This window comes from Octopus sinensis, linkage group LG2, assembly GCF_006345805.1.
Source record: "Octopus sinensis linkage group LG2, ASM634580v1, whole genome shotgun sequence".
NCBI lineage: Eukaryota > Metazoa > Mollusca > Cephalopoda > Octopoda > Octopodidae > Octopus > Octopus sinensis.
This window is the reverse complement of record NC_042998.1, coordinates 20,684,001-20,695,616: the sequence shown is the minus strand read 5'-3', so window position 1 is coordinate 20,695,616 and position 11,616 is coordinate 20,684,001. Positions and strand designations below refer to the sequence as shown.

At 37.4% G+C, this 11,616-nt stretch overlaps 1 protein-coding gene and 1 non-coding gene across 2 annotated transcripts in view; both read left to right on the top strand.

Annotated features, from left to right (window-relative positions):
* Positions 1–11,616, top strand: part of LOC115223497 (GPI transamidase component PIG-S) — a 62,783-nt gene that overhangs the window by 37,540 nt on the left and 13,627 nt on the right. Inside the window, exons 9-12 of the mRNA XM_029794113.2 lie at positions 1,788–1,902; positions 4,963–5,052; positions 7,721–7,890; positions 9,259–9,315. Coding sequence (XP_029649973.1) covers positions 1,788–1,902; positions 4,963–5,052; positions 7,721–7,890; positions 9,259–9,315 — 432 coding nt within the window. The remainder of the gene's footprint in view (positions 1–1,787; positions 1,903–4,962; positions 5,053–7,720; positions 7,891–9,258; positions 9,316–11,616) is intronic.
* On the top strand, positions 1,081–1,274 carry LOC115208793. Its single transcript, XR_003881245.1, has one exon. It is a non-coding gene; the product is annotated as a U2 spliceosomal RNA (small nuclear RNA).

Below are 11,616 nucleotides of genomic sequence, written 5' to 3'. Positions count from 1 at the left end.
CAATGTGAAATGAAGTGGTTTACTCATGGACACATCTTAACACCTGTAAGTAAAGATTGTTTGCCAACATAACATGGCAGTCCTGGTTTAGGATGAATGTTGCTGTAATTTAGCCCCAGGAGACATCATCTCCATCTGGCTATACAACACAATCTGTGTCCTTATATTTTCAAACAAGGGAATCTAGCACCCCAACTCAGCTCAATATATACAGATATATCTGTATATCGTGATTTCCGGGTATTTTCCCAAATAAAGTGCACTTCATATTCAAGGCTCTGATGAAAGTCTAGGATCTTATCTGGCTGCTTGACTAAGACTCTACCACATCTTATAGCAGAAACGGGCTGTAAGCTAATGAAGTGCATTACATAATCTTTGTTTTTTTCAGTGTCATCTCTTTTTTCTTATAACCATTCTACACTCATCTAACATTATGTTCTGAAACATATGTATATTGAGTTCTACACCAGGTTGTTAGTCTTGTTGTACTTAAGTGAAATACTAACACACACACACACACACACACACACACAGATTCGTTTGTTCCTTCTCGAGCCATGCCTGGCTCATAAGGGCTGGTTTACTGGTTTCCTTGGCATATAGGTTCCCCACTTTGATGGGACACCGGTCCGTCGCATGTGAGCTGCAAGATGCAGGAGGAAAGAGTGAGAGTAAGTTGTGGCGAAAGAGTAAGCAGAAGTTTACCATTACCTTCTGCCGGAGCTTAGGTGTTTCACTCATAAACACATACATTGCCTGGTCTGAGATTTGAACCTGCGATCCCTTGACCGCGACTCCGCTTCTCTAACCACTAAGCCATGTGCCTCCACTACACATATATATTTCTTTACTACCCACAAAAGGCTAAACACAGAGGAGACAAACAAGGACAGACAAAGGGATTAAGTCGATTACATCGACCCCAGTGCGTAACTGGTACTTAATTTATTGACCCCGAAAGGATAAAAGGCAAAGTCGACCTTGGCGGAATTTGAACTTCGAACGTAATGACAGACGAAATATGGCAATGCATTTCGCCCGGCGTGCTAATGTTTCTGCCAGCTCTAAATATAGATTATCGCTTCTCGGCCTTTTGGCTAAGATCAAAGTGTAGTATCTGTTCTTATCAGCTTAATATCTGATACGGTCCCTATTTGGGGCCATCGATATTAAACTGATTTTTAGAACGATGTGAAGAGTTAGGGGCTTGCTCCACCTTTGCCTGGGGTTGGCCTGGTAGAGCAGTACTTCCAGGATTCAGCCCATCTTCCACCCGGGAGATAAAAATACACTACATACATATATTAATATTTTGTTACTCTTTACTCTTTTACTTGTTTCAGTCATTTGACTGCGGCCTTGCTGGAGCACCTCCTTTAGTCAAGCAAATCGACCCCGGGACTTATTCTTTGTAAGCCCAGTACTTATTCTATCGGTCTCTTTTGCCGAACTGCTAAGTGACGGGGATGTAAACACACCAGCATCGGTTGTCAAGCAATGCTATGGGGACAAACACAGACACACAAACACATACACACATATATATATATACATATATACGACAGGCTTCTTTCAGTTTCTGTCTACCAAATCCACTCACAAGGCATTGGTCAGCCCGGGGCTATAGCAGAAGACACTTGCCCAAGATGCCACGCAGTGGGACTGAACCCGGAACCATGTGGTTGGTTAGCAAGCTACTTACCACACAGCCACACCTGTTATTACACCAAATCATTTTTCTGTTCACTGACATTTTTCCTTCTTGTTTCCTTTCTTTGCCATAGACATTATTCTACCCTGGGTTTTACATAAGACCTCAGAAAGATTATGATACTGGAGAAAACTTTCTAGATCTGCAGAACCTTCCTCACATGATAAATCCATTAGAAACCAAACTCGGTAAATATTCATTTTATTTCATTTGTTTTTTAATAGCAACAACAACGATAAAAAAAAAAAATTTCTTAATAATAATAATAATAATAATAATAATAACAGTAACAACAAATTTGCTAATATAATAATAATATAATAATAATAATAATAATAATAATAATAATATAACAGTAACAACAAATTTGTTATAATAATAATAATAATAATAATAATAATAACAACAGTAACAACAAATTTGCTAATAATAATAATAATAATAACAGTAACAACAAATTTGCTAATAATAATAATAATAATAATAATAATAATAATAATGATAATAATAATAATAATAATAATAATAATAATAACAACAAATTTGCTAATAATAATAATAATAATAATAATAATAACAACAAATTTGCTAATAATAATAATAATAATAATAATAATAATAATAACAGTAACAACAAATTTGCTAATAATAATAATAATAACAACAACAAATTTGCTAATAATAATAATAATAATAATTTCATGTGGTAACTGATTCTTTTAGTGTTCATATTCAGAGCAGATGGCTGCATCAGCATTTAATATGTAGGGTAAAATTACTCCTAAAATAACTTGGTCGGAATGTTTGTTTCGTGCATTTTAATGATTGTCAGCTTATCAGTTGGAAGATGATGTCATTTAAGCAAAAAGTGCCACGAGCATCATCATCACCACCACCACCTCCACTGCCGCCACCACCACCACCATCGCCACTACCACTGCCGCCGTCTGTCCTTGTGGCAAATAAGGAAAAAAAAAATTTGAAAATATTATTATTAGTAAAGAGTTTGTTTCCCAACCGCTTCGTTCTAGGTTCAGCCCCCCACTGCGTTGCATCATGAGCAAGTGCCCCCTACTTTTAGCCCCAGGCTGACCAAAGCTGGTTGAAATAATAAAATACTAAAATAGTAAAAATTAGTAAAATAGTAAAAAAATTAGTTAAATAGTAAAAAAATAGTAAAAATAGTAAAACACTTGGGGCAATCGGTTTGTTGTTATAGGCAAAGGCGATTACGTTATAATAGTCAACAATATACTAAATGACAACAGCAAATTTGTCGAACCTAGAAAATAGTAAAAAAAATAGTAAAAAATAGTAAAATAGTAAAAAAATAGTAAAATTGTAAAAAAAATTTTTTAAATATTATTATTAGTAAAGAGTTTGCTTCCTAACCGCTTCGTTCTAGGTTCAGCTCCACTATGTTGCACCTTGGGCAAGTGTCCCCTACTTATAGCCCCAGGCTGACCAAAGCTGGTTGAAATAATAAAATAATAAAAAAAGTAAAATTTTTTTTTCATAAGTTAATTAGGAGAAATTCCATTATCTGGGATGAGATGACTTTAATATCTTGTTGTTTGTTTCAGGCATTAGAGTGTGGCCATGCTGGGGCACTGCCTTGATGAATTTTTAGTTGAATGAATTGACCCCATTACCTATTTATTTTTTTAAAGACTGGTACTTATTCTATTGGTTCCTTTTGCTGGACTGCTAAGTCATGGGGATACAAACACACCAACACCCATAATTAGGTGGTGGTGGGGACAAATGCACACACATGCATATATATATGACAGGCTTCCACACATTTTCTGTCTACCAAATTCCTTCACAAGGCTCTAGTTAGCCTGGAGCTATAGTAGAAGACACTCACCCTAAGTGCTGTGTAGTGGGACTGAACCTGAAACCATGTAGTCACAAAGCAAGCCTCTTAACTGCACAGCCATGCCTGTGCTGTGCCACACCTACAAGTTTACGAAAGAATAATAAAAAGCAAATTTTTTATTTTCCTATAGAAAATTCTCATAAACATATGAGCTCATAAATTGGGAGTTCAGAACGTGAGGACTCCCTGTTGTTTTCTCTCCAATTATCATCATGTCTTGTTCCTTGTATGTGCTCGGAACACCAGATGAGATTTGAACCAGAAACATTTACTTCTAAACTAATTGTAATAGTAATTGAAACTTATAGAGAAACAAAAGATGAAGACAGCTGTATGAACAACAAGCAGGTGTATTAGTTTGACACTTGGGAAAAATGAAAAAGTCCTTTATGTTTCGAGCCTATGCTCTTCAACAGAAAGGAATAGAGAAAATAAACAGAGAGAGAGAGAGAGAGAGAGAGAAGCTTGTAGATTTCAGTGGTCCATGGGCATGTTTGAATTCTTTGAAGAATAAAATTCTTGTTGATTATATAATAATATAATATATTTATAATGAAATTATTGTATACAGTGTTCAGGTGCACCACAACTTGTCAAAAGTGCGTATAAAGCATATGCAGTAATGTACAAATGTTTGGGAAGTGAACAGTGTATGAGTCAGATACATGCTTGTGTGTGTATATGGAGGGGAGAAAATCAGGTGTAGTGTTGCCGATCAAACAGACCAAAGCTTAGTATAAATCTGTGTATTAAAAAAAATTTTTCGAAGACCTGTTGAGGCAAGTGAAATCGAAATCAAAATCAAATTCAATGACTGGCATCCGTGCTAGTGGAGCGCTAAGAGTACCATACAAGTGAGATCGTTGCCAGAGCAACAAGCTGGCCTCCGTGTCGATGGCACGTTAAACACACCATTCAAGCGTGATTGTTACCTGCGTCGCCTTACTAGCACTACTGCTGGTGGCATGCGTAAAAAACATTCAAACGAGGTCGTTGCCAGTGCTGCTGGACCGGCTCCTGTTCAGGTGGCACATAAAAAGCACCATTTGAGCATGGCCATTGCCAGTAACACCTAACTGGCCCTCATGCTGGTGGCATGTAAAAGCACCCACTACACTCTTGGAGTGGTTGGCGTTAGGAAAGGTATCCAGCTGCAGAAACTCTGCCAAATCAAGATTGGAGCCTGGTGCAGCCATCTGGTTTGCTAGCCCTCAATCAAATCGTCCAACCCATGCTAGCATGGAAAGCGGATGTTAAACGATGATGATGATGATCTCTAAAAACGAAGTTAATAGTCTGAAAAAGCATAATTTTATGAAAATAATTATCCTTAATTTCATGAATTTTTGCATGTTTTTTCCCTTAGGTTTCCAAGCTTCCAACAACCCCAACTTAAATTTCATTGTTTATGTACCAACGCGAGACCAGAGCCCGATGTACATCAGAAACAAGAAAGGTAAGCAACTCTGTTTTCTTCTGCTGCTCTTGTGTTTATCAGTTGATGTGTTTTCATATCAAGATAGCAATACTACTGCATTGCTTTCATCAGATCAATCTTTATTTTGTTTTGTTATGCATTTACTTATTTTGAAAATGAAACTGTAATTCAATTTAGTTTATACTTAACTCGGAAACAAAAGGCGGCCTGTCATGGGAGATTTAGAAAACAGAGAAAGGAAAGAAAAAAAATTAAAATGATAATAAAATAAGAGCTTAAAACTTTAGAAGAAGAAATGAAAAATCCAAGATTTGCTTCTGTAATCATCATCATCATCATTATGAAATTGAAATCGTATAAAATGAAATGTTGTACTTAGCAATGAAATGAAATTTCTAGAAACAGTCTCTCTTTCTGTGTATGTCTGCGTGTGCATCTCTCTATCTTTCTCATATATATATATATATATATATATATATATAAACATATATATATGTATGTATGTATCTATGTAGTATGTATGTATGTATGTATGTATGTATGTATCTATGTAGTATGTATGTATATGTATGCATGTATGTATGTATCTATGTAGTATGTATATGTATGCATGTATGTATGCATGTATGTATACGTGTGTATGTGTATGTGTATATATATATATGTATGTATGGATATACATATATATGTATGTGTATATATATATATATGTACATATATATATATATATGTATGTATATATATATATATATATATATATATATATATGTATGGATATACATATATATGTATATGTATATATATATAATATATATATATATATATATATATGTACATATATATGTATATGTATGTATATGTATGTGTATATATATATCTGTATATATATATATATATATATATATATTATATATATATATATATGTGTGTGTGTGTGTGTGTGTATGTATGTATATATATATAAATGGCGGTGCTCCAGCAATGGCGGTGCCCCAGCATGGCCACAGCTCATAAGCTGAAACTGGAAAAATCAAAATCAAAATCATATATATATATATATATATATATATTATGGTGAGAGATTATATGTGGTATGAAAGATATGTGAAAAAAATATTAGCTAGAAACTTGTTTAAATTGTTTGTGTGTATGTTTGTATACATGTGCACACATGCACAGATGTGTGTGCACATGTATACAAACATACATACAGATGTGTATGTGTGCATGTGTATGTACGTGTGTATGTGTGTGAACAAAATTGTCATGAAATAATGAAAACATCAGAAACTCTTTCTCTGTTGAGTGCAAAACTTCAGAGCTGCTGCCATCGATCCTGGCTTCATGAAATGTCAGTTTAGAGAGATTGTAGAGATAAATAAACATTTACTGTGTTCAAAATATGAAACAAAGGGAATCTTTAGTCAGACCCCTTTGCGTTCAGGGAACACAGATAGAATTTTCTCTGAGCAGCTAACAGCTCTAATGCTGGTTTGATGGTGTAGACGTATTATTAGCAGATAAATGGATGAAGTAATGAAGCAAGTCAAAGTATGTATGTGACAGAATAATGTTTTTCTTAAATTAATTATTTGTGACGGAAACAATATTAATACCAAAAGGTCATCTTTATATCCATCTTAATATGGGGCCCTTGTTAGAATACCAAATACTCTGTTATTAGCCTTGAGAGATCCTCTCATGTAGGTGCTTAGATCTGAGATCGTTCCAGCATACCATCTCAGATCAGGTCACTTGCTATGCAAGTACATCTCCTATTATTAAATAATCTTAAATTGTTGGGGAGAGGACTAGTTGATTACATTGACTCCTGTGTTTTACTGGTACTTAATTTATCGACCCCTAAAGGATGAATTTGTCTGTTGGCTCCTATGACAGATGAATTTCATCTGCTATGATCTATGTGTGTGCTTTTATGCACTAAGCGCCTACACGAGAGGGCCCTCTTATGGTTAATGATGCAATTTTTTTTTTCCTTTCTACTATAGGTACAAGGCCTGAAACTTTTGGGGAGGGGTCTCGTCAATTATTACACTGACACCAGATTTTGAAATGATATTTATTTTATTGACCCCCACAAAAGGATAAGTCTACCTTGGTGGAATGTGAATTCAGAAAATAAAGAACCAGAAGATATGGTGCTAAGCATTTTGTTTGTTGTGCAACAAAATGCTTTATGTTCTGAGTTCACATTCTGCCAAGGCGGAGTATGCCTTTCATCCTTTGTGGGGGTCAATAAAATAAATACCAGCCAAAAAAAAAAAAAAAAAGAAATCTTGGAGTCAGTGTAATTGACCAGGCTCCTCCCCACAAGATTTCAGGTCTTGTGCCTAATATGGAAACAAAAGGCGATGAGCTGGCAGAAACGTTAGCACGCCGGGCGAAATGCGTTACCGTATTTCGTCTGCCGTTACGTTCCGAGTTCAAATTCCGCCGAGGTCGACTTTGCCTTTCATCCTTCTGGGGTCGATAAATTAAGTACCAGTTACGCACTGGGGTCGATGTAATTGATTTAATCCCTTTGTCTGTCCTTGTTTGTCTCCTCTGTGTTTAGCCCCTTGTGAGTAGTAAAGAAATATATAATAGAAACAAAAATAAAATTCTTCTGGCAAATTCCTCTTCGGCTTTACTCTGATGTGTTTACGCGTTTACTTTTGGTTTGTAGGGGAACGAGAACGAAGCAATTCCTTCTTGAGTCCACGTTGGGGTGGCATCCATATTTATAACACGCCATCTCCTGGCCCAAACGATACCCTCCCGATGCGAGTCAATATCGATCTGCATCAAGTTATGCAGATATTTCTGACTCAGATTCGAATGCTTCTTAATCTCCAGGTAAGAGATTTGTTATTGTTAATAATTTTCCTGTCCTCTTTGTTGTGATATACCATTGGCTGGATGGCGGCGAGCTGACAGAATGGTTAGCACGCCGGGTGAAATGCTTAGTGGTATTTCGTCTGCGGCTACGTTCTAAGTTCAAATTCCGCCGAGGTTGACTTTGCCTTTCATCCTTTCGGGGTCGATTAAAATAAGTACCAGTTATGCACTGGGGTTGATATAATCGACTTAATCCGTTTGTCTGTCCTTGTTTGTCCTCTCTGTGTTTAGCCCCTTGAGGGTAGTAAAGAAATAGGTATTTTGTCTGTCTTTATGTTCTGAGTTCAAATTCTGCCAAGCTCGACTTTGCCTTTCATCCTTTTGGGGGTCGATAAATTAAGTACCGGTTGCGTACTGGGGTCAATCTAATCAACTGGCCCCCTCTCCAAAAAATTTTGAACCTTGTACCAAGAGTAGAAAAGAAAATACTTTTGGCAGAATTGTTGGTGTTGGTTAAAATCCGCCGAGTCCACTTTGCCTTTCATCCTCTCAGGGTTGATAAATTAAGTACCAGTTACGCACTGGGGCCAACATAATCAATTTAATCCCTTTGTCCTTATTTTTGTTGGCTCTTGTGACTAATAAAGAAAGAATTATTATTATCATCATCATTATTATTATTATTATTATTATTATTATTAGCAGCAGTTCTTGGGACACAAAACTCTGCTTGTGAAGACCTGTTGAGGCAAGTGAGAATCAAAATCGATCAACATTGACTGGCCTCGTGCCGGTGGCACGTAAAAAGCACCATCCGTTTGTGGCCTTTGCCAGCCTCGCCTGGCACCTGTGCCGGTGGCATGTAAAAAGCACCCACTACACTCACGGAGTGGTTGGCGTTAGGAAGGGCATCCAGCCATAGAAACATTGCCAGATCAGACTGGGCCTGGTGCAGCCTTCTGGCTTCCCAGACCCCAGTTGAACCGTCCAACCCATGCTAGTATGGAAAGCGGATGCTAAACGATGATGATGATGATGATGATGATTATTAGCAGCAGTAGTAGTGTAACACTGAATAAAAGAAAACAAAATTCCATTATGCATATACATGTATTGTCTATTTTTAATTAAAAATAGTAATGACAGACAGTTCATTTTATTTGAGCTTCATTATCATATGTCTACCTTTTATTTATTTGTTTCATTTAATATATTCCAATTTGTAAAATATTTACAGAAATCAATAAAGATACATATTTCAAAAAGTATAGTTTATGAATTTGGTGAAATATTTCTGAGTAAATTAAATTTTCTGGTCTTTTTCTTTTTTTGCTTTTTCTGTATTTAAAACAGTTTGTGTTTTTACCTCTTGTTCTCTACTTGTAGGTTCGCAGTTCAAATGTTACTTTTTCTCCTATTGGTTCTGCTGGGGTCACTGAATGGGTAAGTCTATTTTTTTTTTTTTAAGTGCATTCATTTTTGCATCTGATATACTCAAACTTTTGGGTTACTTGATGAAATATTAACTGAATGACAACATAGTTAAGAAATTCACTTCCTCGCCATGTGGTTCCAGGTTCTATCCCACTGTGTGGCACCTTAGTCAAGCATGTATTTTTGTAGTAGTCTCAGGTTGGCTAACGTCTTGAGAGCAATTTTGATGACTTATATCCGTGTGTTAGTCTGTTGTATATGATCATTTAGTTGTTGTTGATGCCAGTGTCACATAACTGGCACCTGTGCCAGTGGCATGTAAAAAGCACCCATTACACTCTTGGAGTGGTTGGCATAGGAAGGGCATCCAGCTGTAGAGACCCTGCCAAAGCAGATTGGAGTTTGGGGCAGCTCTCCAGTGTACTAGCTTCAGTCAGACTGTCCAACCCATGCCAGCATGGAAAGCAGACACTAAATGATGATGATGATGATTGTCCATTCTGCTTTTACATTCACTATCCATTTTGGTTTGGTTGGATGGATCTGCTTACCCAGAAGGGTTGTGAGGGCCTCATGTCATCTGCATTTCATTTTAATTTCATTTCTACAGCTAGGTGCCCTTCTTCACACCAGCCCCTTTCCAGGGTGTACTGGATACTACAGCTCTATATTTAAGAGATGAGGAATTATGTACATTATTTACATTATTTACAATTGATGGATATTTGTCCTCATCTTGTTTGTTGTTAACATGTTTCGGCTGATATACCCTCCAGCCTTCTTCGGATGTCTTGGGGAAATTTTGAACCTGGGTTCTCATTCTTAAGATATTTTTCGATGTTATTATTATCATTTGTTAGCCGCTCTCCAGCCATCTATTTAAAACTGTATACAGCTATGGTACAATCACACTTGGAATTCGCATCATCAGTTTGGAACCCCTATCTTGCTCAGAACATTGACCTCCTGGAATCTGTCCAGAGACATGCAACCAAACGCATACCCTCCATCAGACACCTACCATATTCTGAGCGTCTGGCAACGGACTTGGTAAACACCCACAAAGTTATCAACCACCTCACCAACAACAACACTGAACACCTTTTTGATCTCCATGTGTCTAACACACGTGGACATGCCTGCAAAGTCAGAAAACAACACAGCTCCCATGACTTTCGGAAACATTTTTTCACGCTCAGAGTTGCTGAAGCATGGAATAAACTGCCTGCGTCAGTTGTTGACTGCCATGACACTGCATCCTTTAAGGCCCTCATGCTTTCCGAAATCCGCCGAAACTACACCTGATTACATATACACTTTAGATGAGTTGTAGTGCACCTGAGCACTGTACACAATTATTATTATTATTATTATTGAGTGAGAGAGCAGTGATGTTGATCACTGGGGTCGATGTAATTGACTTAGTTACTTCCCGCCCCCTCCATAAACTCACCCGATATTGATGGCCTTTTGACTGTTGGTCATAGATGACATCAGCTCTTTCTATTTAGACTTAAGACTAAGTGTTATCTACCTACTTACCTACCTACGTACGTACCTACCTACCTACCTATGTACCTGTCTGTCACTGTCTGTCTGTCTGTCACTGTCTGTCTTTGTCTGTCTCTCTCTGCCTCTGTCTGTCCGTCTGTCTCTCTGCCTCTGTCTGTCCGTCTGTCTCTCTGCCTCTGTCTGTCTGCCTGTCCATTCGTCTATCTGTCTGTCTCTGTCCGTCTGTCTCTCTACCTGTCTCTGTCTGTCTGTCTCTCTGCCTCTGTCTGTCCGTCTGTCTGTCTGTCTCTCTGTCTGTCTGTCTGTCTCTCTGTCTCTGTCTCTCTGTCTCTGTCTGTCTGTCTCTGTCTGTCTGACTCCCCCCCTCTCTCTCTCTAGAATCACCTGTCTTTTCTTTTCTCCCATTTTTCTTTGCTGGTAGCAATGGTTGTCCTTCTCTGTCTCTTTGGTTACATATATTTTTTTCTTTTTGCCTCTGTCTGCCAATTGTCCATCACACTATCTCTTTCGCACACCACATTTGTATCTTACATCCGATACTGTGTATTGTGATGTAAAAATTGATTGTCCATGTACGTTTCTCTGTGTGTGAGCTCATTAAACTCAAGAACACGGCAGATAGTGAAGAAAAACGAAAGCAGTGAGGCGTCTAAAAGAGAAGTGGTGGAGGGAGATAGAAAGAGAGAAGACAATTGTTGTAATTGAATGAACATTATCAAATAAACAAACGACTTAAATGGCTGGAGTGGTCGGAAGGGAGGTAAGCGTAGTGAGATAGATTTTGGGAAGAAGACAGAG